Source organism: Lates calcarifer, linkage group LG10, assembly GCF_001640805.2.
Source record: "Lates calcarifer isolate ASB-BC8 linkage group LG10, TLL_Latcal_v3, whole genome shotgun sequence".
Taxonomy (NCBI): Eukaryota; Metazoa; Chordata; class Actinopteri; family Centropomidae; genus Lates; species Lates calcarifer.
Genome location: NC_066842.1, coordinates 12,051,040 through 12,079,021, shown reverse-complemented (window position 1 = coordinate 12,079,021; position 27,982 = coordinate 12,051,040). Strand labels below are relative to the sequence as shown.

Here is a 27,982-nt window from a genome sequence, read left to right as displayed (position 1 = left end):
TTTCTTTATGCAGAAATCTCCATATACATATATACGATTTTATGCATGTGCATACCTAGTGCTGTTTATTTTCTTCAGTTATATTTGTAAATGATCCATTTATACTGTATTGATACCTTAATGTACAGATGATGGAAGTGAGACAAATACATATTTTTATTAATGTGATTACACTAATTTACATACTGAAGCTTCATATTCCTGCAGCATAAGCTTAACAGCAAAACTCACACTCTGTTTATTAATATATTGTTAACATTTTGGCAATAGCCAGACAACCGTCAATATGCTTATTCATAAAAGCACAAATTTGAATTTCTGCCTTGGCCTGTGAGCCTCTAAACTAGGAGACTAAATATATACTTACATTTTATTTCAAAGAGAAAAAATCCTCTCTGGCAAAAAAGACTGGCTATGAAGAACTTTACTCAAGGATAGGAAGCACATCATTAAAACGGGGGAGAAATATTAAAAAGGGGGGATATGAAAGCATGAAGATCTACTCGCCTTTGGCTACTCCGACTCGTTTCAAAAACATCTTGAGATCTTTCCCTCCCTCAGACCTGCACTCTCCCTTGTTATTTGACTTTATTTGCTGGCTTCACACTGATTTGAGCTGTGGAGTTTTCCACTAAATAATCAATCACATGGAGCATCATAAAGGCAAAGGGATCCCCACGAGGAGGCTCTTTTACTGCATGCAGCATAAACGCAAGTGTGAGTGAAGGGCACAAGTGCTGCAGTCCCTTCATGTCTGACTTGACACCTCAGATTTCATCAAAGTCCCCCAAGTCTGCGCGTGTCCTCAAATGTATCCCCAGACAGTGGCCTGGTTGTCCTGATTATAATACACAGAAATATGAATGCTGAGGGGAGGTGGCTTCATAAAAGTGGTAGGTATGAAGTAATTATCCTGCTTTTGCCGCCCTTTCTCTGCCTTTTGTCTCTCATCACGTGTGACATGGACGGACAACGTGCTGTCAGCTCAGACCAGAAGACGAGCCATGAGTAAGAAGGGACATTAACACATTACTCCCGCTCCCTCATGGATAATGGAACAAGGTTTTTCATTTGAATGATAAACAAAATGACTTGGAGACAACTGGGAAAGATCACTCGCACCTGCCCCTCCCTGCTTCCATGCAAAGCTGTGTATTATGCAAAACAAGGGGTGAGGATTTTTTGGTGTCCCCGCGAACTCATCTGTGTATCTCCCAGGCATTTTGGACAATTATGAGTCAGTAGAAGTAACTCTACCTTGCTAATGTTATGCAGTGTTGCATTCACTGGCCTTTTATCAGAGCACAGCTACTTTCATCTGGAAAGTTCCTCACCAAATCCTGTGTTCTCCAGATTAGCATAGACTTGTAACTGGAGCCCTTAATCAGAAACAACAAAGCACAGTGGTCCTCGGTGTGTCCAGGGTGATAAATAATTCTGGACCTTGTCAAAACAATCAAATCAAATAAGAAAAAAAAAAAATGAAATATTGATGCACCAAAGTATACAAAGTAAATATATATTCATTTGTATGGGAGAGAATATTCAGCAGCACATAGCTGCAGCGCTGTTTATTTTCATTTATGAAGACTTTCAATTCAAAACAAACTGAAGTTATTTTAGTTTATTTTGTTGCCAATAAACAGCTGGGGGGAATGTTGTTCTGCAGTGACGCTCTGACTAAAAAAGGTATTTCAAGTCTCCTGAAGTCTACAGCGGTGCGGCTCACATAACGCTGCCATGCTTGAAGAGTGACTCCTCAGAACTGAGTCTAAAAAGAGAGCATTGAATATATATTGGTTAACATCCTTTTAACGGCAGCTACAATTAATGTGTGAAGCCGTGCTTAAATCCCACTTTGTGCCACACACCTGCCAATCACGGTGTTTGTAGAGCTAGATCACAGCGTTGTTTTCCTACTGTATTCAGCTATGTATGTGTTTTCCACTGGTGTAAAAAGATTGTATTTACTGGTCTTTTGAAGATGAGGCAGAGCTGCACATGCTGTGCAAAGACTCGCAAATTGCAAAAAGGGAAGAGAAGAGGAAAAAGAGGGGGAATGCGGGGTTTCTGAATTATGTCTTCAGTGTTGTGTGTGTGTGTGTGTGTGTGTGTGTGTGTGTGTGAGAGAGATACACTGAAAGACAGACCAGGCAAACTATTCCCCTCCTTCACTCGCACAGATTTGGTGATTGTGTGCCCGTTGCAGTCTTGACAGGAGAGGGAACTGACACGGCCTTCTGCAGCTGTAGCCAAAAACCCCCTCTAGATTTCCCAAATTGAGAACTCAAAAAGATTATGATCGTGTATGCCACATTAAACTCCTTTTGTGACATAAACAAAGGAAAAATAGACTTCAGAATCCACCATTTGGGAGAATCTTGTACGTCCACCCAAAGTGTTCTGTTTAATTGACTTTCAGCGTCTATTTTCTCTGCATATCTAAAGAAGCCTTTGGTGTGTGGCTTTTTCTACAGGGAGTCTCAGCAGTTCAGGCTTCACGGCTCTCCAGTGGTTACGGCGTGTGTATCCAGAGAGGTGCCAATCCAGACGTCTCACCACCTTTGCTGAGACAGAGCCCACAAGGCACAGCCAGGCACAAGTCCCTCATCAGGACATGCTACGTGCCTTTTATCAATGTTGACCAGCCAGACTCCTCGTGGCTCCTGCACGGCTGCACCTGGGAACTTCTCTAATCCCTCTTCTTTGTCATCTCAGGTCAGTAGATGTACTACATTACCACCTTGAGAATTATGACAAGGGAAATACACTGAAGGTATGTAAAGAGGAAGTAACTCTGAACCTGCAGATTTTTTTTTTTTTTTTTTTTTAACACGTGATGAGTTCAAACTTTGTTCCTCCTGAGATGTAAACCCCTCCGAGATGACTCGATATAATCTGAGTTGACGTAATTTCATTTACTTCCAGGCGGCATGAGGGAGGTGAGGATTAAAAAGATAAAACATAGGCTTTTATGTATAGGCCACTTTGCTAATTAGACGGATTAAAATGTGCTCTGTGAAGGGAATTAATTTGCAAGTGAATGGCAGTTAGCAGACAAACGTGTATAGCAGATGACACAAACCCCTGAGGGTATTCCATGGTTAGTTTGGTACAATTTAGAAATTACACAACTCGTTTACTAAATAACAGGCTCATTTTTCCCTGAACTGCATTCTTTAGTGCCTCGCTGTCACTTGACTTTCAGATGTGTTGAAAATAGGTTAGTCTATTCCAGTGAATGAAGCCTCCTGGTAGTACCACTCACTGCAGTAATAGATAGCCATTTATAATTCATGAGGTGGCTAGTCCCCCAAGTTAATTTTGCCCAAGGCACTGTTTACTTCTGCTTTGTACTTTGTTTAAAGTCAGTTGTTGACAACTCTTGTACATGTCAAACTATCACCGCTAATAATTGCTTAAGGAGATAGAACTTTTGCAAATGTTGGTTCCACCAGAGGTATATTCGCCTCGCCCTATGCAGAACTTCTTCAGATGAATTTTTGATTCATCTCCTTCTCGCTCTTGACAAAAAGTCCTCTGTAATTCAAAGCAATAGCTGTAAGAGAAATTATAAAAAAGAATAATGTAGTATGCTCTCCATAACATCCTAGTTTTCATGTGAAATAGGAAACGTCTCTCTTTCCCCTCCCTCCACCCCGTCTCTCCTTCTTTCTCTATCTCTGTGACTTTCTTCTTCTTTTTTTTCCTCCCTTTTTTTTGCATATTGACCAAAGAGAGGCAGATGATGACTGTCACACACTGTGGATTGACAGAATCCATTGTAGGAGAGTAAAGGCCCTGGGCGCTACCTCTGTGGGTCAACCCTGTTCCTCTCTCCGCGCAGATAGCGACATTCTCTCAATACAAGCAGTCACTTGATTAGTGCCAATTATCCAGACTGTCACTTTCCCTGGTGAGGGTGGCCCAGGATGTGCCCCGTCCCCCACACTTCCCGTCTAGAGCGGACGTGCACTAAAAGTCTGCACTCGTAGCTGTAGGCTGTGGGGAATGATTTCGAATGCAGAGACGGGGAAGGCGGAGGGTGGTGGGGGTGGGGTGGGGGGAATAAAAGAAAATGCGGGAAGCCAACTTCTGAGTTTTGACAGTGTGATAGCATTGACTTCCGAGACAGTTACAAGGGGAGTGTCATTTCTCCCACAAAGACGTCTCCCCAGGGCTGCACCATCTTCCATCAGTCAGTCAGTCACTAGCTTAATATTCAGCTGTACACTGTCTACAGGACCCAACTGGGTTACATTCGCTAAGGTATACAAAATTCACTTGTAAGTCTTGTTGGTTTTACCCTAAACCAGAGGTACCAACTTTAATATAAATGTTCTGAAATGCAGCACGAGTATTAGCAAATATCGGTAATTTGTCTAGAGCGTAATTCATGTGGCTGGAATTACGTTTAGGCAACATTTGGAGTCCTGAAAGGCCATAAATCTGTGGAGCCAGTAAAATCAAATCCAATCCAAACATGTGTTCACAGCTGGTGCCAAACCTGAGCAAACACACCAAACAAAGATAGGGCAGAGGTAATAAATGTAGCCTCAAGAAATTCAAAAGAATCCAATAATTATAATCAAATAAGGGTTTTTTATGGGCTACTAAGCAAACCAAATTTTAATGTGGTATAATTACATCCCCTGTCCCTAAAAGTCTCTTTATGTAAATGCCAAAAGTCAGATTAAACCCACTGCCATCTCACCTGTACACTGATTTTTAGCCCCAGTCACCAGTTCTTGGCTGCACTGCGCTATTTTTCCTGGTTCCCCAAAAACACAATCACAGTGTTTTCGAGCCACTCTTTAAACAGCGCTGCTGTGTATTTACTGATCTATTTCTTGCCGCTTTTATGTTGTTACTGTGTCTCTTGTAGCTTCTCAGTATTCAGCGGCAGAGAAGTGAGACGCAGAGCTCCTCTAAACAGCAGAGGTTATCCTCAGTATGGATGTCTGCAGGGGAGTAAACACCACTGGAGCGCGAGTGAATATTTTGTATGTGAGGATATTAATTATTCATGCCCGCCTCATTGTGTATGATGATGTGTCAGGATGTTTGCCAATAAACAACAATATTCCTTGTAGGATTGATCCAATATGAAAAGTTGTTGAGCTAGTTCCTCTCAGTATGAAGAAGTCTGACGAATGCAGTATGTGGGAGAGCTGGCACTAGTACTTATTTATGGAAATATCAATATTGTATCATAATACCGTATCCTCTCCTCTTAGTATAAACAATACAATCAAAAGGGTACTTTAAATCTGGACTGTGAGAATGGCATTAATATGAGGATTAAGGGAAATGTGAAACCACTGTAAACAAAGCTGTGTAATCAAATCGATTTGAGGCGGGAAGGTAAACTGGGTCAGTGTGGTGCTGGGATTCTTCTGGATTGGCAGAAAAGTACACACAAAAGAAAAACACCTTCCTTGTTTTGAAGTGTTTATTCTGCTCAAACGGAGGCACTAACTAAGTGTAGCACACCCCAGTGATCCCGCTCGTCATTGGCTCTTAGTGTGGAGTGATAAGCCTGGTAGTGAGTGTCTGCGGGGGGAATTTCTGCTCTCTTTCATGGTAGCCGTGCCCCCCCCCCCCCCAAACACCCGCCACTGTCTCCTCCTTAACGCCCCAGGGAATACATCACCACACGGGCAGGACAGCAGGCCGGCACGGGGCGTTATAATTGCCATCTCCTCCTAGTACACATTGTGCACTGTGGAGCACGGTGATTAAATCAAAAAACTCCTCTGCATCCCAGCTCTTTACCTTGCAGGCAAAACAGCAGGCTCCTCTGGGATGGGGTCATCATGGCCCCCTCTGTGTTCTGTGATCTTTGCAAAAAAAAGAAGAAGGGGTGGGGGGGGTGCAGTCTGCTCACTATTATGTATCACTACAGAAAAAAAACAAACCATGAACAACTTAATGGGTGTTAAAATTAAGATTCGTCAAACTAAAGATTTCCCCATCTGCAACATTCACATGCAATAATGTTGGAAATGCTGGATAAATATTTGAATTGGTGAAAACGAAGTGCTGCGGGTGAACAATAATGGTAATTACACGCTGTGGAATAACACAACTTTTAATTATTATTAACATTTCTATTAGATGCCTCCCTTGTTTTATTCCTGATTAAACACAGCTAGTTTGAGCCCATCCTCGATCACTAGCATCCTGATTTAAATGTGTCTGTGATCATTAAAACACAGATAATTCACCTAGGAGCCATAAAGAAAATTAGACCAAGGTTTTATACAGAGTTATCGTCCTTGGACAACCTGCACATACACACCAAGCTGACCATTATCACTTGGGTTAATGGCTTTGTTAATTTGAAGACATTAACAACTGCTCAGCTGTCCCCAATGAATGTGTCATACAAGGCAGGCCTTGTATTGTTAAATGGGTTGCTAAGTAGATTGATTCCTTAGCTGCAAAGCACAGCAGTGATGTAGGCAAGCAGGTTAATTAAACATTTACACACAAACACCCAACAATCTATTGTACTCGTCTAATTTATGACATCAATATGCACTTTCATCAGGATTTTTTGAGAGCATATGTTTGCTTGCTCCATCCTAATTGGCACCACGCCGGGTTTTACTGCGCTGCTGTTTTTGAAGGGTGACTGGGACCGCTGAGCTCTCCATGCTCACCCATAATAGGGACGTAGCAGTCCCTCCACACAGAACAGGGAGGCACTCCGATAAAGATTCAAGCACCTGCAACCCACACCTCCACCTCCACTCTGCTTTCATCTCTGGCACCAAACACAGGCAGAGGAAGCATAAACACAGATTCCTAATCACCTCTCTCTCTCTCTCTCTCTCTCTCCCTCTCTCTCTCTCTCTTTTCACTGTCTCCACCTCTCAGCTCTCTCTTTAGCACACACAAATACAAATGCAAGTGTACACATTTGTACGCAAAAATACACACACACACAGTCCACCACAGAGACTTCCTCACACAGGCTCTGATGAACAAATGTAAAAGTGAGCACCACACCTCCTCCAAAAGAAATTTCTTTTTTCCCCTCTTATTTTGAAAACTCTAGGGGTCATGAGGAACGGGGAAAAAAAAGTTTTTGCTTTTTGTTATCTTCGAAGAATTTCTACGTTTGTGAGTGCAAAGTGGGATTTGGGCCAGAGGCATCAATGGTTTCCACCTTTCATGTATCCTCTGCTGACAGAAACTGAGCTGACAGGAAGGCAACAAGGGAACAATCAATCACCTTTCTTTTCAACTTTTCTTTCTTGGCCCACATATGTGTCGGTTAATTTGTTAACACTTGGGTAAAAAAAAAAGAAAAAAAAAAGAAGCAGCAGCAGCAGCTTTTTAAACTTGTCTTTAGTGTGGTTGTCTAAGTGATGGAACATAACACTCTTGCACTGCAGCAACAGTGAGCTATGATGAATTCCAATCATCACTCCATATGCCAGGCCTCATTAGCTACGGATGTGTTTGCTTACAGCTTCGCCTAAATACCTCAAGTACTAGATGCATGTTGTTTTTCTCTCCCCTTTTAAGTTCTCTCCCTCACTTATTCGCACACACACACAAACAGATACATGCGCACACACACCCTAGAAAAAGCCTTTAATACACTTGCCAACCATGGGCCCTGGGTAAGATTCCTTGAGGGCAATGTGTATCCACAACAGTGTCTCTCCCTCAGACATGTGGCATGGGTAAACAACACGGTTAAGCCTAAAACAATGTGTGTCCCTGATGACTGCAATTATTTATGAAATCAAACACAATTCAGCTCTTCGCCAAGTGGGACAGCTCTCCAGATCACTCAACAAATCTCCACTCTTTACTGCTCATAATAATCTTAGGGTGCAATACCGCTCATAACAGGAAAGTATCATATTCCTGTTATCTTGACTGTCAAAATGATAATAATCAATACACTCATCTTTGCCTCGCACTGAACACTGAACGCGTCTCCATTTACAGCAGCCAGACCAAATGGAACATGTGTAAACTATGCTACCTCGAGGCCGTTCCTCCTCAGGCTGTCTTTTGTGGATGATCGCCGGTGACTTATGCTGCGGCGATGGCTAAATTATTCAACCTGAGGTGTTATTGCTCCAGACTGGATGAGCAGCGCAGAGTGAGAAATGCCAGTGTCAGGACAGTATGCATGCTCTCGAGGCATTAGCCTCCAGTAAGCAGCTGCTGCAGATGGTGGGCTCACTTTGTCATCCACTTTCTCAACACTGCTTGTGAGGAGCAATTAACTAACAGCTAACACACATGCACACACCCAGGCGTGCGCACACGCACACGCACGCACACACACACACACACACACACACACACACACACACACACAGAGAGACAGGCTCATTTCATTTCCAAAAGGAAAATTAGAGAGGTGGACTGAGAGCTGAGGTCGTTCATCACTCGGGTGCCTCTTCATCTCACACTCTGTGGACTTTAAAGGGTGTCAGGACTTTAATCAGTCAACTCTCCGCACCTTTAAACAGGCACACACACAGGTGCCGACAAGTCGCTGTCGCCCAGCAACTTTCCTCGACGTTGAGGTCACTGACCTCTGTCTTGTCAGCGTTACTCTTTCAAGCTATATAATTTTAGAGTGTGTTTACACCTCCCTTTTACTTGTAAGTACAACACAGCCTGCTTGTATTTCATGTGACTGTTAATTCAACAACACTGAAGTCAGTCTCAGGTTTCAGGTTGATATGGCTACAGCTGAATTATTTGTACTAGGTGAATGTATTTACAATAAGCTTAAGAACAATTAAATGATTTTCTTCTTTGGGAAGAAACTGCAAGATATTTAAAGGTTGAAAGGTTTATTTGTCATGTGTAGTGAAGTATGATATGCTCTCCTAAAGTGCTAAGGGTTAGGAACAATAAATATAAAGGCTCAAAATTCAAGATTAAAAGAATGCAAACACACTGCATGTTAAAAAAAAAAAAAAGTCAAATGTACATAGTCACAAGTGCAAATATGCAGTGTGCTATGGGCAATGCAAAAGATCTGTCAAAGACAATGTGGTCGACAAGGTCGAGGATATACAGAGGTCAGAGGACAGAGTTCACCATCCTGATCCTGGCCTGAGGAAAGATGCATTTATATTTCATGACACTGCAGTTGTGGTTATGTTAGGCTGCCCGAGCTTGATTTTGAATCTCCCACCAGAAAACAACAACAAACGTACACAAATAAACAATTTAGCCAAATATTAATCATAAGGAAGGAAGAGCCGCTCGTGCAACGCAGCGTGAAATTCTGTGGCCCGACATAGTAAAGGGATACCCTACATTTCCAGCGCATAGATTCAAACCCCATAAATCACAAGCAGAAGATAAATATGGGAGGGCGACTAAATTAAATGGTACTTAGCCTTGTGAAGTGCACTGTAATAGATCTAAGGAGGAGGTTTAGAGAAACAAGGAGGTGCGCGTCCTCCCTTCCTCCAGCCAGCGGTTGTAACCCTCAATGATCTCCCTTAACACAGAGGAAACCAAAGATCATAACAAGACCTACTGGAAACGTATCTCATTAGCTGCCTGCATACCTCTCCCATCACTTCATTGTGCCCTCCTTGGGAATATAGAAAGAGGGCTTTGTCTGCTCTGTCCCCAAGCTCTTGTCAAAATCTTCTTAATTATGATTAATTACACACCCATAAAGATTTCCTCTACCAAGTATACAAATAATAGAACACTCTCACTAAACACTACATTATTCATTAATTATAGGGCTGTTTGCTGCAAAATAAAATTCCTGCTGAGAATGAATTGCTTGTCACAAGAACAATGTTTTTCATATTTTCACGACGACTTGAAAAACATATCCATTTCTTAGCAAAGTGTGCCCTAGCTCCAGGCTCCTCTGCATATTGGAGGTTTTCCCTCTGTGGGCTCAATTGTTATGGATGCTGTTTATGGTGCTGCTATGACAAGTGTGAAGGGCAGGCATGGTGAAAGATGTATCGCTTGCTTATCTGCTCAGTGTCTGAATATGTTATAGGATTGTAAATGACCCCGTATCATGACAGGAGTCTCAACAACAAGCAAAAAAAAACCCCTTCCTTTTTCCATTTTATTCTCTGTGATAACTTTTTGACACAAAGTGACAAATACTGCTCGGGAGCCTAAATGTCTGTAAATTCATTGAATTTGTGGTTGTGGTTGTGGTGGTGTGGGGGGGCTGTTATAAAACACTTCTTATGAGATCAAATTATTTTTTTGTTGTGCCAAAATTCCCACTCTTGATAGAAGTTTTTCGTAAGTTTGTAGAAAGTCGTCAAACGAAAACAGCTACTCTGTGAGTAAAATAGCAGGAATGAGTGACAAGAGGCAGACTAATGATAAGGTTTATAAGTTTTGATAGTTTTTACGGCCTTCTCCTGGAGCTGAGGCACATCACTGAGATGTGCTCTTGAGCTGCACAGAGAACAATGTGCCTTTGAGACACACTCGCTGCACTGAAGCAGCCTCGTCCTTCCGCCTCTTGCTGCATATGCTTTATAGCCGACAATAAACCATTTTAGTGCAAAATAAATTGGGATCGTATTGAAATGCTGGCGCTATATATGTCATCGAAGACATACAGTTATTTTTTAGCAAAGCTGGAGCATAGTTTATCATCATGTGAGTGCCGCGATGGGTCTGTTCCACATCATTGGCTTCTCTTGCTTAGTTAGATTGTGAAGGTCAGAGTTCTCAAGCCTTTTATGGCTGTTTAACTTTGGAGAATTATCACATGGGCAGGACTTGGCTGATATATGCTGCACAGTCCCACCTCAGCATAGGCTCATATACATCCTGCTTTTTTTTAGGTAAAGGATCCAAAGCCATTATTTGGACCGAGTCTTCGGACAGAATGGATACAGAGCCATGACCTTGCACTGAAACATTTGCATAGACGTCTTTATTTGCCAAAAGGGGAAAAAAGCAAACACTAAGGACCATATACGTTATTACTGTGGTGTAAAGTTAGTCTGAGGATCAGTGTGCTAATTTCAGACGTTATTAAGACATATTGCTTGATTTTCCTCAGAAGGCAATTAACTGGAGTGTGCCTTTGTAGAGGTATTGTATGTTTGTTTGTGTTAATCCCAACATTTATCGACGTGTTGGTTGTGTCAAAAGAATATCTCTGTCAACATTTCCTAATACAAAACTTAAATTAACAGGCGCTGTGGAAAAACGTGTTTGAATACTGACATTTTCTGGTACAACTATTTGGCTCTAATTGCATTGTTGAGTTTTAAAACTCTGCAAATATAATTAGCAACCCCAGTGAATGAAAACGGTATTAGCACACAGCAGTCAGAAAATTACCATAAGAAAGAATCTAAAAGTTTTCCAAATGAAAGCTTGAGGGGAGAAGCCTTCTCCCCTGAAACGGCAAGGTGACATTTTATTTCCAACTGTTAATTGATGTTCTGCTGATTAAAGCACATTTTATGCCGAGGACCAGGGGGCTCTATTTCTGTAAGCTATCAGGTTTGCAGGCATGGATTGCAGCAGAGTTACAAGGCCCAGGCCAAAAACCCCGGGTCTTCTTTTGTGTTGCATCAGAAGATCTAGTTTCTTGTGGTGGTTGCAGATAAAAGTGCAGACTTAAAGAACAGAAAAGTATAATTAGCTTTAAGTACAGTATTGTGTGAAAGTCTGAACACTGATACTGATACTAAAACTGCCACTCTGACTCCAAGATAGACAGTTTTACTGCTTTGCTAAAGACTCATATTTGTATTATGGTACTCTGTTGTACAAACTAGTAGCAGAGTGTATTTGCAGTATATTATATAGTCTACACGCTATTGTATTGTAAAATTAATGATATTAGTTCACTTATAAACAACCTGTGTGATTAATCACCGCACAGTATTTGTTACAGCAAAGCAGACTAATAATTCAAATCTGCAGCATAACTTATTTATGGAAGTGTACAATTGATAAAATGCCAGGAAGGAGTAATCTTTTAAAGCACCTCTTACAAAAACCTCTTTGTCAGAATAATCAACACAATCTGCATAATTTACATTACTTACTTAGATGCATGTACAGCCTGAGCTTAAAGTAAAGAAGTTTGTTTTCTCATGTTTGTGCCTATTAGCCACAAATTAATTAATCTACCATCCGAAACCCAATTAAGCCACAAGCTATATTAATACATTGCCCGTTTCCCAGAATGCAGAGGAAGTACCGCGGAAGCACTATTATTTTCACAAACATAATCACATTTTTTATTGCGACAGTCAGTAGCACAAAAAAAAAAAAAAAGAAAGAAAGAAATGCCGGAGTTCATGCTGTAATGTATTCAGAAGCAATGTGAGCTGTTTGGGTAAAGGAGTCAAACCTGAGCAGGGAGACTGTTTTAAGTTCATGCAGGCATGATTTATTCTCTGCCACTAGGGGGAGAGGTGCTCCTCACAGGTCTCACTATGGAGAGCAATAATATGCAGCTATAAAGTACTGATGAGGCAGCTCAGTGAATACTTATGAAGAGTCCTGAGTTAGATTCACTCTCACAACCTTGGTCATCTTATTGAAAATGCTCTCACTCCAGTTTATAGCCCATGTATAACGACACATCCCTGAGCACCAATCATATAATTACCAGCGTCTCAAACTTGAGGGTTCATTCAGCTTGGGTTCCTTCAGCCTTTTCAGATCCCTCTATCCATCAATGATGTGAAAAACGTCAGCTCCTCCATTTAATATTGTTTGTTTTGTTGTTTGTCAACACAACAGAGGAGATGTGCTTTTCTAAAGCTCAGTGTTAAAGAGGCACCCCAAAGAAGAATACACACAGTGTTGCCATGGAGCCCATTGATGTGCAAATGTTTTCATTTAAATATTTTTAAGAGGATCAGCTCAGATTACGCCAAAGTTTGACAGAGATAATTCGATGGCTTGTGTAGCAGCTTTGTTTGTGGAGACCATCATTCAAGGCACGTCAGACCACCTTCACAAGCCTTCATAGCCTTTTTAATGAAGTTTACTTTGAGAAATAGGCCAAAGCTAGTATCTTTTCTTGCTTGGCTATGTTAGGGAAGTCTTCTCAGGACTTATTGAGGATAGGCGTTCTTAAAAGTTAATATTTTTAGATATGCAGCACTGAGACACGTCAGGGGCATTAACAACAACATACATTTCTATTGCAGTCTCTTTCCTAAAGAAAAACTTTTAGTTAACATACTCACTCACTCCACTTAACAACGCTGAGAAAGAAAATGCCAACAAGCCGGTATAGTAGCATCCAGCGGATATATTTGCTCTTTTTCTTGCATTATAGATAAATGCACCATGGAGACCCCCCAGTATTTGGGACAAGGGAGAAGAGCTTAAATATTTATGCCTAAGCCTCTGGAGGCCCACTATTAGTAGTAAAATGTTTTACTTTCTGGGGCTGTCACTCTGCTCCGGCTCCCATTAACAACAGGGCTGACAGGGACCTCTGGGTCAAACACTTTGAGGCAACAAAAGACCCTGATGAAATCACTCAGTGAGACCCAAATTACTTCTGTGTCATTGCTGAACAATATTTTCTCCCCAAAGCATTCCTCCTTCTGTTAATGCCATGACCCCGTCCACTGCATATGGAAAGGATTGTTTGTCTATAACACTGGGGGATGGAGATGAGGAGAAGTTCATGGACAATGTTCCTGGCTATGTTAGACCCCCCCACAAGCAGCGAGGCTCCCCTCCCTCTGTTTTGTTGCGCTTTGTGAAAAAAGTTGATAAAAACAGGTTGTAAATGGAGATGGGCAGTTGGAAATGAACATGTTGGGGTGGAGCAGTGAAGCGGGAAATCCAAATATACAAGACCTCAAAGAAAACTGGAAAAAGCAGAGAGAGAGAGAGAGAGAGAGAGAGAGAGAGAGAGAGAAGCCCTGGGGATGCTGTCTGTGACACACTGAAATTCAAATTACACGAGCAAGTGAGAATATTGTCCAATAATTTTTTGTTAAATGTTTAGATTTCTGAATGTGCGTTTGAGAAAATGGATATAATATTCTTACTTAATTTAATAACTTCATGCGAAATGACTCAAAGTTGGCCAATTGTTGGCCCTCACAACAACAGCAGATTTACCAGACATTTTATAAAATGTGCAGAATATGTATTTGTGCATCGCATATGCTCAGAAAGATGAAAGCACACAGTATAAGTTCTATATTTGATTAGTCTCTGTTTGTTATGAACTTAACTATTAATAAGATTTAATAAAGTATACTTTACACTGTCAGGAAATCCTTCAAGGTGTATCAACATACAAACTGTTATCGTGCTAAAAGAAGATTGACAGTTGAAGCTTGCTTTCAGAAAAAGCCACAGAGTAACGTTAAGAGTGGCACAATTGGATGAGCCGCAAACAGTATCAGAAAGGCCTGGAAAGGAATGAGCAGGCAGGGAAGCTTCAAATCCCCTCTCAACCCTAAGTGGGTGGTCTTTTCACTGTGGGTAACTGTGCAGTCGCCAGGCATTCGCACGGAGGTTTTGAGGAGGACTGGCTCTCCAGACGCAACATTCACCGTCCCAGGCCCATACATCCACAGAATTAGATTCATGCTACACTGACTTTATTTAAGCTAAGAGTCCCTGGCAGTGGCGGCATTAAATGACAGCCAGTTCTCGGGGGCCTTTTCCCTCTGGATTAAAGGATGATTCAGGAGAGGAAGGCAGAATGGCTTAAGAAAGAATTCACTCAGGGAGAAAGAAGTCCATAGTTTATCTTAAAAAAGTAACTGAGACCTGCAGAGGTTGCCAAAGTGTATTGAACAGTGTGGACATGTGTGAAGATTGACAGAGAAATATGCTGTAGCCACACCTCTGCCCCTCCGAACCACACACCCCTATCCTTTCCAGCTTTAATTGTATTGAAGTTCACACATACATTAAAATATTCCAAAACAAAATACCCCTGAATCGTAAGGTGTAACGATGCTAAAAATTCCAGTTTTACCATATTTGTCGAATCTTTTGTAAATAGAAAATATGACTTGCTGATTATTTGATCCAGTTTTATGAAATTAAACCTACTCCTCTGGTTTATCTTTTACAAAAGCTGCAGTGTAGTTACATGTAGTTCTTAAAAAACACGGGAGCAATAATAAAATAAAAATGTAACTTTAGCATCCATTCATTATATTAATTATTTTCCTAGTTCCTCTTTAGCTTAGCAACTATTTAAAAGAAAGAAAGGGACAAATCAGAAGGTCAAAATAGACAAGTCGTTATTTTTTCCATTACTATCAATAATTATCAAAACATTTAGTGCTCTAGATTTTACAATAATTATTTTTTAAAAACCAGTTGTATTTAGATTGCTTCAGCACCCAGTACCTCGTACCACCCAGACCTGGGAATGAAAAGCAGCCAGCCTCCAAGAGAACTGTTTAAGTTGGCCCCACAAGTCATACATTTCAATGATTTCAAAGAGACCTCCAATTAAAAGCTACAAACATGTCTTTGGAATGCGAACTAACACAATTAAAAGTGCTTCATGAGTGTATTAGAGGAATAAGTTGTGAATTAGCACTTTGAATACACAATGCTGTTTTCATTCCTGAACCCTTTCACTCATTGAAGAAGCAGAGGGAAAGAGGTCTTTTTGAAGTCAGTCGGTTCTCTTTCTCTTTTTTTCTTCCCCTGAGCAAAAGAAGATTGAGTCAGCCTAATCTGCTCCTTGTACATTTGAATGTCTTCTGCAAAGAGCTCATCCTGGCTGCTTGATAAAGGCCCAGGTGCAGAGACAGTGGCCGTGCCTAACTTCGGCTCTGTGGGGGCTGTAAATCACTGGAGGATGGGGGGGGGTGCGAAGCCCGCCCTTTGAAGATACAAGCTTGCTTTCCCCGCTGATTTGTGGCCAGAAGGGCAAGCCCTTTTCCAACCCTGCATAACGCTCTCGCTCAAACCAGAGAGGACGTCAGAAGGAGGCAGACTCATAACTCCGTCGATATGCTTGAGGACCCTCAATCAAGACGCAGGAAGAAGCGCACGGCTCCTGGATGTCAGAGGTCAAGTGGAAAGAGACTCTGGTGACACCATGGGGATTTAGACGTGGTCGGAAAATCATATGCAAACAAAAATGTTTGCTTTCCCCTCATAAAAAAACATCAGTAATGACTGTTTGTGAAGTTGGAGAGACAGGTGTTGAGAACTGCTGACAACAACGAGAGGAGTTTTTTGGACATGTCAGCCACTAGTCATAACTCTTTTTTTTTTTTTTTAAAAGAATGAAGCACAAACCAATGCTGTGAATCTAGCACAGACTTTACACTTTATAATACCTGAGACACTTAACACGTGAATCGTAAATAAAACTTGTAATTCGTTTATCACTCCAGGGCCCAGGCACAGTGTCAATCACTCTGCAGTCAGGCATTTTCCACAAGATGTTCATCATCTAACTGGTATGAATAAGCACTGAAAGACAAGCTGCCATGTTAGAAGAAGGTATATATATAACTTACACGTTGCAAAATCAAGTTTTATTCATATATTGGCAAAATCTACAATGTAAACCATTTAAAATACCACTTCATATGGAAAAGACATGTGTCCTTATGTTCCTGATTCACTTGTTGCCCTTTGGGCTTTACAACAAGGCCAAAGCCAGTAATCCATGACACACACATACACACACACACACACACACACACACACATGCACACACACTGGCCCCCGCTTTTCATTTGTCCACTACAGTGCCATCTAATGATGCCAAAGAAAAGAAATTAGCCGACCATTGCACGCTCCCTTTGACAGAGTCATTAAGGTGGCCAGTGCGGGGCTGAAGTGGGGATCCCTGTGAAGCTCACTGTGACACACAGGCTTGCATTCCTCTGTTTGTTATTTAGATCCTTATTTACACTTGTTGTCAGAGACAGGCTGGACGCACAGCAGTGGCTTCCTCCATGGGCTGGGTAACAATGAGCTGTAGGGAGCAACCCAGTGAGGCATTTAGCCCAGCCCTGCCCCGTCTCGAGAAGAAGGTTTGGAGGGGGGGGGGGGTGTTACTACCCCGTGAATCAAGAGACTTTCACCCCCCACACAGCCAAGCCCCCTTCCTCCCGCCACCGATCTCTACACCCGACAGCTCTGAGATCATACTGTCAAGTGGAAGAGACTTAAGTTTGATTTCAGGTCAAAAATGGAGTCTGGCACCTTCAAGTTTTTCCCCCCTCTTGAAATTATTCCCCAATCAGAGATATGGCGACACACTGCAAAGCTGGTCAGCTTTCAGAGTAACTCAAAGTGAGTCATTCTCTCTCTCATCTGCTCTACTTTGCAGTTCACAGAGAAGAAAGATGGATGCAGCAAAAGCAAGTGATGTTCATTTGTGGTTCTTAAAGTGCTGCCCTGGCTCTTTCATCATATTTCATCATTTTGTGCTTTTGCTAATGAATTTAATGACCCAAAAAAGTAGAGAACGAGAGGAACACCACTTTTTCAACGCATCAACACAAAAACTGCCACACACACACTGGGGCTCCTCTGTACACAGTTTTTGGGGAAACTCAACTCTACATGGAGATGATATCAAGTATTTAGGAGACCGAGACCCCCGCCAAGTTAAATCTGTGTTTGCATAATGGCAGGATACTTTGTTACTCTGTTACTTTAATTTCCAGAAAAAAAACTAATCAACAAGAAATAAAATAATTATAGCTAGAGGAAGCGCAGTACCTTGAAAGCTTTCTTAATGACAGTACATTACATCATTCATAAAGAACCCCATTTCCCAAGTGTATTGGTGACTCTTATCATCATTATAATTTAGATTAATGAAGTGTGCATCTTATGATGGGAGTGCACAAAAAAATCACAGTTTAAAAGTGGTGTTATCTGAGCCTTGTATGGGTGTGTGCGCCCATTGTGACCTTTTTTTGTTTGGCGACTTCCTGAGAAGACAAGCGGTGTGTTCGGAGGTATCAGCAGCTGTGTGCTACGTGCCTCTGATCCAGGCAGCTATTGACTTCCTGAGATTTGAATTAATTACTTGCTTCACAAGAGAAACTGGATTGCGGTGGAACCCCCTAAGAAGTCCACTCATTCTTCGGAAACTGCCCCATGGACTTGCAGATGGTTTCACTGAGATGTGCTTTCCCATAGAGAACAATTACACAGGGGATTGTGGCGCTGGTATAAACCTGGAGCACACAGTCTCCATTCTGAACATTTCAAAACAGCCATAGGGGAGGTTTGTGACTTAACATAAATTAGACCACCAGGGAATGGGGAGATCTGAAGTGGCGGAAGGGCAATATTGCAGATAAATGCGCTGTGCTGAAAGCTTCTGCGCCATAGAAAGAGACAGAAAATTACACTACGACACCTCGGAATCACAAAATAACCACATTAAAGCCTTTTAATGTTTGAGAAACTTGATCACTGCAACCCTTCCTATAAATATGTCCTGATTCTGTGCTAGTTTTTGTCAGTGCTCTGTGTGTTTTCAGTCGAAGAAAGGAAACGGTGATGAGAGCAATTAATGACGTGAAGAAACAATTACAGCTGATAGTTTTCGGGGCCTGTGTGTGTGTTAGTCTGAAAGGGATTAAGTTGCTGCCGCGTTTGTATTCTGCTTACTTTCAATTGGCTCGAGGCCTTGTGTTTGGTCTTGTTAGTGCCAGCGCAAACCCCCCCCCCACCTCCCTTCGGTCTCCCAGTGAAGAGTACACTTCAGCTGTGGATGAAGTATCCAAGAACGCAGAGGTTACCAGTGGCTGCTAATTAACCTCGCATTGTGTTCGCTAACAAAGAAACAAAGGAACAAAGTGGAATTTCAATGCAGGGAGATTATCACAATCACAATGAGCATAGTGCTGGATCATGCACTTAATAGGGATTTTCACACTGGCCATGACAACATGAGATTAGATCAAAGACAGATGAAGTTACATTAACAAAACAATGCTGCCTTGTTATGCAATAACAAGCAGCCATCTGGGCCTTCTTTGGGATAGGAAAAGGCTCCAAGTGCGCAGCTACGCCAGAATGCTACGTCCTCCTCGGCTCGACTTTCTGCGGGATTTGTATCTGATTGTGAGAACTTTATTGCGGCTTTGTTCTGTCAGAGAGGAGGTAGCATCCTTCCTCAAACACATCAAGACAAAGAGGAAACGGGCTGTGTGTTCTTCGCTGGGTTATTGTTGCCCCCTGTCTCTGTCCCACCGGCTGAATGGCAATTACTGCCGACTTCCTATCCAGCGCGGAGACCGGGCCTGCTGAAGGGCGCCCCTGACCCCACCAGCATCCAGAGGGAAGAGACGGGAGCTGTCAAAACTCACACGTCACCCCACCCTCCCCCCTCCCCTCGCCCTCCCCTCGCCCCCGTGGGGGGGGGCTGCTTCTCCTCCAGCTGCTGCCCCACGGGGCTTGCCGCCGCACACTCCTGCTAATCAGCTCCATCTCATCTCTGGAAGGGAACTGGCCTCAAGTGGATGCAGGCCCTTTTTCTCACCTCTGCTACCCAGTGCACCTTTGAAGTCCTGTGTAAGTGTTAGTTTATGGCTGGAGAGGGTACGATAAGATCCCATGGAAAGGTGATAAATTAGCTTTTCGTCCCACATTTAAAAGGGGAAATAGCAGGCTGCTAAAACCCACAGAATCTGTTACAGTTCTAACACCTAACAGCTAAAGCACTTGAGAACCAAAAACATTGTAGTGTCAAATCTGTTAAGTACCTTCATTAAAGGAGCTTGTTTGTATGAGCACTTCACCGGCTTCCCACACTGAGGTTCTGTATGAATAAGCATTTGGTCAAAACCTAACTGCAGGACTTCTTTGAATTAAAAATAAAATTATCCAATGCCCTGCATGTGCAATAGATTCATTAAAATAGATAAGACAAGCTGGGACAAAGCAGACACCTTTGGCTCTCAGAACACACCCTTCACAGGCATGCCAAATTCAACACCGGGTGGGTAAAAATAGATTTGTCCGAAACAAATGCGACAGAATTAAACATCCTAGCTATTGTACGCAAAAAAAGTCAAAACCTTGCTGACTGTAACCGTTTGCTGAACATACTCTAACATCGGAAAAAAAACTAGAAGCACATGTGAGTCAGATGTCAGATGTAACAACTGCAGGTCGATGTTGACAGGGCTGGAGCCTGAGGTTTGATGAATGGTTTTCTGTTGGTTACCTAGTCTCAACCTGCCCAACACTTGCACACACTCAGAAGCCAGTAACAAGAGATCCATCTATATGTGCCGACACGACATAGTGTTGCATCATACATTGTAAACTGAAAAGGGAAAGTATGTCAGTGACTGTCACTGCACTGCAAGACCTGTGTCCTACTGAAAGTCAAGTAAAGTCAGTTTTATTTATATGGCTGAAAACCCTAAATTAAGAATTTCCCTCAAAGAGCTTTACAACATATAGTACTCTCTATGACTTAGTGGAAGGTAAAAGGGAGGAAACTTCAGGGGGAACAACAGAGGAGGGATTTGTTTGCAAAATGTTTTTCTACTGAAGATTACATTTGGAAAAAAAAATCCAGTGCCTCCTGGACATGAAATTCTTAGGTATAAAGACCTTGTTTTGCTGCTGACAGTGTCAGAGTGGGAACCCTCCCATTTGCACCTCACACTCTGTCTGTGACAATATGCATCCTTATCTCGAATAACAATTATCACCCCATTTCCTAGAACCATTAGATGTTCTTTACGACACCTACTTCCATTAGAGAGCTTAAAACTTCTCTGACTGCAGCTCAACAATGCATTGAAAATACAATTCTTACAAATATATCGTCACTTTTTTTGGTGAGTTGGAATATGAAACTAGAACATTTAAATTCATCGCATTAAAAAAACAAAAAAAAACTTTCACCACAGTTTATAAAACACAATCTACGGCCAGCTATAACTTCCACGTATAGCCACTGTCTGCTGCAGTTCAGTGGAATTTCGCTGCTGCCACCCGCTGACATAATTTGTTTCACAGTCACCACCCGGCAGCATGAATCAGATGTTGACACTCTAATTTCATGCACACATGGGTGTTTGGCTGAGCCAGCCTTGAATGCTGCTGCATTCTCCCCTGCCTCTCCCCCGCAGCTGCCCACTATACCTGCCCTTTGCCCTCCGACACAGCCATGTAATGTATTTAGCCTGGGAGTCACACATTATGTGACTGATGATTTAACTATACAGACTTCTAATGATGATGTGCACTGTCAAGACAAGAGAGTGACTTTCACTTGTAGAATATCATTCCCACATTGTATTGTTTTTATGAAACAATAAGATGATCTTATGATTTACTAAGAGCACATTTTTTGCATTATTTGTATATTAGTCTTAGTCTGACAAATAATAAGTGATAAAATCACAAGTTTAAAAGAATGATAGTAACTCTATCTTAAGTGTCTAAAAATAAGGATTTTCATTCAGTAGTTCCTGTAGCACCCATCGGGAGAGCCCCATGTTGCTCTATTTACCACTAAAATAAATCTGTTTACCATGGTCCACAGCTCCATCTGAAAATATTTGTTTTACTTTGTTGTTTTTGTAAAAAAAACTACATGTACTTGCGAGAAATAATAAAATACAGCCACTAGCCATGTTTCAAAATGTCAAAGGCTTGTCAGGGATTGACACATTTGCAGAGCGTAATTAATGCAAGTTTTGTCTATCACTGATTATTTAGCTTCTTCTAAAAGTCAGTGCTGACAGGCTGCTTGGGGGGGTGGGGGGTGGGCGGGTAGCTACCTTGTGTCCACGTCCTCATTCTGTCAGCTCAAAGAGCCAACATAAACTATTTTCAACACCAGTGACCAGTGCATACAGTGTACCACCCACCCACCCCCCCCAAAAAAAGAAACTGACAAAAAAAAAAAGAAGTGAGGCAATTCCCAATATCTTTTCCTCACCACAAATCTGACAGCTTCTCTTATGAGTGAGCGTAAATCCACAAGATAAACACATAAACAAATAAGTTGTTTGTGTGCGGTGGGAGCCAGATAACGGCCACGGGTTTTATGAAACACTTGCTTCCTCTTGACAAATATCCAAACAATAAACACACAGTAAATAACAGCACCCTGTCCGTATCAGTTCCCTACTTGAGGTTAAGTTGAGTTTATTGCGGAGGCCACTGCCTGCATGCATTAAGCAAATCATAAATTATACATGCTAATTACCTTGGGCCTCCACTTTAATGAATTATTTTAATTAAACTACAACATTGGGGTTTTGCATGTGGTCTATATTTCATCCCCTGCCTAAGATGACCTTCTTCTTTGTGTAACTGGAACGTAGTCGAGAGAACAAGGACAATGCAGACTTGGATTATACAACTGAGTTCATACAGATGCTACTGAGCGGTGAAAAATGTCAACTCAAACAGGGAGAAGAGATTTTAATTGTATTGCAGAAGAAAAGAACTGAATAGGAAGAAAAACTCTGGAACCATGTCTGCAGTTGAAAACATTGGCAGTGTCAGAACAGTTGCTGTTTTATTCAGAGAAAGTTACGTTTTCCAGACACTTTATTTTGATTTCATGAGTGCCAGGTTTCAGAAATGAGTATCCCACAGCTTTTCAGTGTCCCCCTTTTTTCCCCACCTGTTAATATAGTTTTTCAATGCGAGTGTTTTTATTGGCTCTCTGAAGGGTTCAATTCATTTGCTCGTTTGTTCAGGAGAAGCTGAACGTGTTCATTTATTTGTATTGGAACTGAATGTCAGCTGAACAAAGCCCTATTTTTTCCTCTTCTCTCTGACTTCATACAGTTGATGTGCAATATGTCTGTAATTTCAGTACTTCAGCACCATGCAGTCTGTCTTTAAACATAATTATAAGATGACAGGAGGCTGCTTTTTAAACAGTGCCGACTGAATATTGTAGCACAGAGTAGCACATCATGCATTAAAATGAAAAGTTTTAGTTAGGTTTTTTTTTTTTTTTTTTTTTTTTACATTTTACACTCTGAGATGAATTTACAAAGAATGACTTCTTATTCACAAAAGATCTTTTCATACATTTATCTGTATATTACATGAACCATTTACGTTTAACAGTGTAATACATATCAAATAAGACAAAGTACACTGAAATACAAATAAACAGCAAAAATGCACAAGTATAAATGTGTAGTAAATATTGTTGTTCAGTTTTTTTTTTTTTTTTTAACTTTTGTGGCACAGGTGTCAGTGGATGTAATTGTGTTAATGTGCTCAGTTAAAAAAAAAAGTTCCATGTGTTTGTTAATATTGTTTTAATGTAATTGTCTCAACCAGCCAGAAAAAATAAGATCTGATTCAAAACTTAAAGCTTGTAATCTGGCCTTGCAGTTTCAATACATTTAATCATCCAGAGTCAGAATTAATGTTACACACACAAATGCATCTAATGGGGAGGAAAAAGAAGAAGAAGAAAAAAAAAACTAACACTGTTGTACAAACAGTCCATGGGGGAGGGGTGGATTTAAATTCCAAAAGGGTCTCGCAGCTCGTTTCCTAGTTCCCCAGTCAGCAATGTGTTTGTGAAAAATCAGTCTTTTTGTCTTGCTGAAAAAAAGGCTAAATCTACATTGGTGGCCCAGTCTAAGTTTGCCATTCTTTGCACTTTCAATTCAACTGAATGAGGGAGAATGAAGTGGCCCGAGACCCTTTATTTGATCTACTCGATTGCATAAAGTGACGGAATTCTAATGTATTTGTTTAATACCCCGAAATAGTCTGTTGCTTTCTATAGGAGAGGCAGATGAGGCGCGTTTTTTGTTGTTGTTGTTGTTTTTTTTTTTTACTGAGCCTTTGAAAACAAATAGAATTTGTTAAAATGTATTTTGCATTTTACTACAAAAACTCAATCTGTATTTATAAACCTGTTGAACAAAGTTCCCCCGAATAGGAAAAATCATAACAACCAGTTAAAGCAGGCATTACTGAACGCCAAAAAGAAAAAGAAAAAGAAAAAAAATCTGCATGAAACTGATTTAACTGCCCTCTGTGACATTTGAAATATGTAACAATATTAATTCGGACACTGTGTGCAGCTTTTCTAAATGTTTATTGTTGGGCTTAATTGTGTTTAGCCTACAGCTTGATGAATGAGCCCAGTTGTCTGCGCTGTGACCATGGCATCGCAGCTCCATGCATCCTAATCGACTGCACGATTCATTTCTCTCCACAGCTTCTCTGCGACTCCCACACTCTGAAATCATACAGGTCTGCACAGAAGACAAATCTTACCATTATTATTACTACTATTATTATCATTATTATTATTACATTAAAATTTTAAGAGTCGTGTCCAATGAAAAATGACAATTTAATAATAATTAGAGATAATAATAATGATGATAAGAATAATAATTGGCATCGTCTTAGATTAAATCTTCAGAAACATTTTTGATTGTTTACTTCACTTTTAATGAGAAAATATTTTGATGACCATTTTTTTCCAATTCATTGCAGACTGTTTGCACACTTTTCGAAAGCACGCATGCTTGCAAAAAAACAAACAAAAAAACAAAAACAAAAACAAAAAAACAACAACAGTAACAATACAAATTTTTTTAGAATGCATGCTTTACCCTAAAAAAAAAAAAGTACAAATTTACAGCATCTGATAGATACACATGGTCACCACAGCCTTTTAAATTAAATGCTTCACAGAACATTTTCTGGAAAATAGATATCTAAAACATAAAACTAAAAAGTGCATTTTACAACAATTTCAGAATCAGTTATTTGCAATATTCACATCTTGCATTTTGAGGACGTCTCACAATACTAGTACTTTTCAAATTTGAAAAGATTTCATAGCTCGGTTTGCTTTCTCTCTCTCTCACCCTCTCTCTCTCTCTATTATTTTTTTACAGGGATGGTAAGAACAAATCTAAATCCTACTCCTATTTGGTATACCCTTATCCATCGTTCCAGTATCAAAAGCAAACATAAACACAGAGCCATTGCCTCGCAATTTTCATTGACATTACAGTGGTCACACAGAAATGGTGCAAAAGTTTTGCTGTTCGTTAAGACTGAGGAAAAACTAAATTGCCACGGGAATTTGCAAAAAGCATTTAAAGTCAAGAATTGACGGTGGCCAAACAAACTTCCCCTGAACCCTCCCCTCAGTGGCTCCACTTTCAACACTTTCACATTTCACAATAAACTGAAAAATAGAACTATCAAATAATTTATATTTTCAAGAGCAATACTTCGCTGTGCGATTCTGTGCTGGACTCCTATGACACGTTTTTTTGTTTTTTTGTTTTTTTTTTTTAAAGCGACACATTCAACACATACACAAATAAATCGATATGCAACTGCAACTCGCCTTGATAGTTTCCGACGACAGAAAATATAAACTTTGGGTTTGGTAAAAGGAAGGGAGGCCCTGGGAGCCAGCCAGCAGTTCGTTCGTTCACTGGTGCGGTTGGGGTGAGGTGAGGTGTGGGGTGGGTATGGTGGGTGGGGTGGTGGTGGGGAGGGGGAGGCAAAGTTCAGCCGGTCAGTGCACAGCCACAGACTGCAGTGTGGAGGGGCTCGTCAGAGTCTCGCTCGGGGTGGCGGGGCTGCTTTGGCTCGTCGCTGTCTGTGGGGACGTCGGGCTCAGAGACTGGGGAGAGTTTGATAGAAACGCGGGGATGTGCGGAGGTAGCGCCGAGAAACCGGGCATGGAGGTCGGGGTGGGCTTGATTGGCACTGGGATGGCCGGTAACGACTGCCCCCCGTGACACAGTGACTTGATGGGCACGCCATAGGCACTGTAGTCGCTGCTCGCCATGGAGATCGGGGCCGCCGTGTCAATCACGCTGGTGTTGTACATGTGGGGCCAGGCTGTCGTCAGCTGGTTGTGCAGCGGGTACCCGGCGGACATGGACTGCATGGTGGAGAACGCCAGGCTCCCCGGGACCTTGTACTCTCTGGCGATGATGTTCTCGATGGCGAACGGGTGCTTGAAAGTTGACGTCTGGGACACTCCGAGGTTGTAGGTTGACATTTGTGGGAGGTGCGTGCCGGTGGCCGCCAGGGCGCTCAGTCTCAGTTTGGCTTGCTGCTGGAGGTAATGGGCAGCATCCGATTGCTTGCTGGGGGCCAGGTGATCGGACGCGGCCAACACTTTGAACCTTTTGCGGCGTCTCAAGAAACTTCCGTTCTCGAACATGTCCCCGCAGTTTGGGTGCAGCGCCCAGAAACTGCCCTTACCTGGTTGATCCGGGCGCCGGGGGATTTTGATAAAACAGTCGTTGAAGGAGAGGTTGTGTCGCAGGGAGTTCTGCCACCGCTGAGTGTTTTCTCTGTAATAAGGGAATCTATCCATGATGAACTTGTAAATTTCACTGAGAGGCAGCATTTTCTCCGGGCAGCTCTGGATCGCCATGGCAGTGAGGGAGATGTAGGAGTAAGGTGGCTTCTGGTCGCTGTACGTGTTTCTCCCCGGACGAGGCATCCTCGATTTTGTTATTATTATTATTTAAGAAAAGCAATAATTTTTTTTAAAAAAAAAAGTAAGTCTCCCTTAATTCCTTGGCGAAAGCTTGCCGCTCTTCATGAAAACAGCCGCTGAAGAAAGTTTCGACGCGGGCGAAAAGCTGGAGTTGCGTCGTGCGTAAAAACAGCCAGGTCGGGCGCCTCTGCTGCCGTGCAGTGCAGGCGGGCGGGCGGTGCACATTTATGGGGAGCGACCGCTTTTCTTAATAAGTCTTTTTTTTCCCCCTTCTCTCTCTCTCTCTCTCTGTGTGTGTCTCTCGCAAAGTTATGTCGGCTTGTCCCGTTAGCTAGAGCTGAAGAATGGACTTCATTTGGCGTCCTCGACGAAACGAGCTAAGTGGATGCCTCCATGGCCTTCCTCTAACCATCTGATAGTTTTATGTGGTGACATGAGCAGAAAAGACCCCTGTAGGGGCGCTCCATTAATGTGCCACCTCTTTGCTATCACATGACAATTGCCATGGGAGGAGGAGGAGGAGGAAGGAGAGAGGGGTGGGGTGGGGGGGCACTGGGAGGGAGGGGAGGAAGGCATAATCTGGTTTCATTTACACCTATTTACATGGACACCTTGGGCCAATGGAAATCATTTCCATTTGAAGACAGAAAAAGGGGTGAAAAGGCTCCGGCAACCGGAATTGAACCGCGATGGCACTCAGTGTGTGAAGGTATGCGCTAACACTTCTTCAGTGGACTTTACACTTCAGACGTATTTATGCGGCCATATTGTAATTTAATTATATTCTGTTATTATAAAAAATATAGTTTTGCCTGTCTGTGTTGCTGCTAAGGTAGATGTGTTTTGTATTAAATCTACGCAAGGATTAATTCAGATATTATTGTTTATGCAGTGGTGTGTGTGATGAGTTAAAAAAACTGGTTTTCCATTAAGTATTTGAATCGTTTTTTTATGATGCGGATTTGAATGAAAATGTCAGCTGATTCTCTAAAAAATTGCATTTTCATTTTTTTCTCTCCCTAGTTATACTTTAATATTGTTTACGAAATGCACACGCCATACAAAATAAATCGCCATGAGCAAGTTTGTTGATGAGCCGACTATTAGTTTTTCTCAGCTAATTTCGCCCAGAGCTGAGCAAAGGAAGTAGGCGATATGAAAACATCAACACAATGCAAACAATGCTGTTCAAACCGAAACTTCATGAGGCAATCAGGTCCATTGTGTTTATGTAAAAGAAGATTCCAAAGTACTTCAGAAATGCAAATAAACCCTTGAGGATGGTGCGGTGAAAACTGTATAAAATATCCATAAGTCAATTATATGAATGTGAAAACCAAATGGGAAGCCTATTTTGAGCTATCGCCCATTCAAGCTTTTGGCCAGGGCCACCTTTTCCGCTTGGAGGGTTCGCAATGCCCGGGGACCACACACACGCACACGCAGATTTGCTCATAATTTATGCTAATTTCTCCCCATAAATCCACAATGCGCCCCATCACCAGTCTGACGGATTACGGGGAGGGAAAAAAAAAGAATCGCATTGCGGGGGGACACCGAGCTATT

General features: G+C 41.7%; 1 protein-coding gene and 2 long non-coding RNA genes across 4 annotated transcripts in view; 1 reads left to right on the top strand and 2 right to left on the bottom strand.

Moving 5' to 3' along the window:
- Positions 1-27,982, bottom strand: part of LOC108886044 (uncharacterized) — a 63,188-nt gene that overhangs the window by 7,090 nt on the left and 28,116 nt on the right. Inside the window, exon 4 of one of the 2 annotated variants that reach the window (XR_001961344.2) lies at positions 5,776-5,840. This is a non-coding gene — a long non-coding RNA (uncharacterized LOC108886044). Of the gene's footprint in view, positions 1-5,438; positions 5,841-27,982 lie in introns of those variants that run through there. The other variant, XR_001961343.2, reaches the window with a different exon arrangement.
- Positions 1-27,982, top strand: part of LOC108886050 (uncharacterized) — a 35,456-nt gene that overhangs the window by 4,270 nt on the left and 3,204 nt on the right. The window contains exon 2 of the long non-coding RNA XR_007813971.1: positions 2,478-2,718. This is a non-coding gene — a long non-coding RNA (uncharacterized LOC108886050). The remainder of the gene's footprint in view (positions 1-2,477; positions 2,719-27,982) is intronic.
- Positions 25,269-26,937, bottom strand: foxb1a (forkhead box B1a). The gene has a single exon (XM_018680631.2). The coding sequence runs from the start codon at positions 26,417-26,419 to the stop codon at positions 25,478-25,480; it is 942 nt and encodes a 313-aa protein (XP_018536147.1). The 5' UTR covers positions 26,420-26,937; the 3' UTR covers positions 25,269-25,477.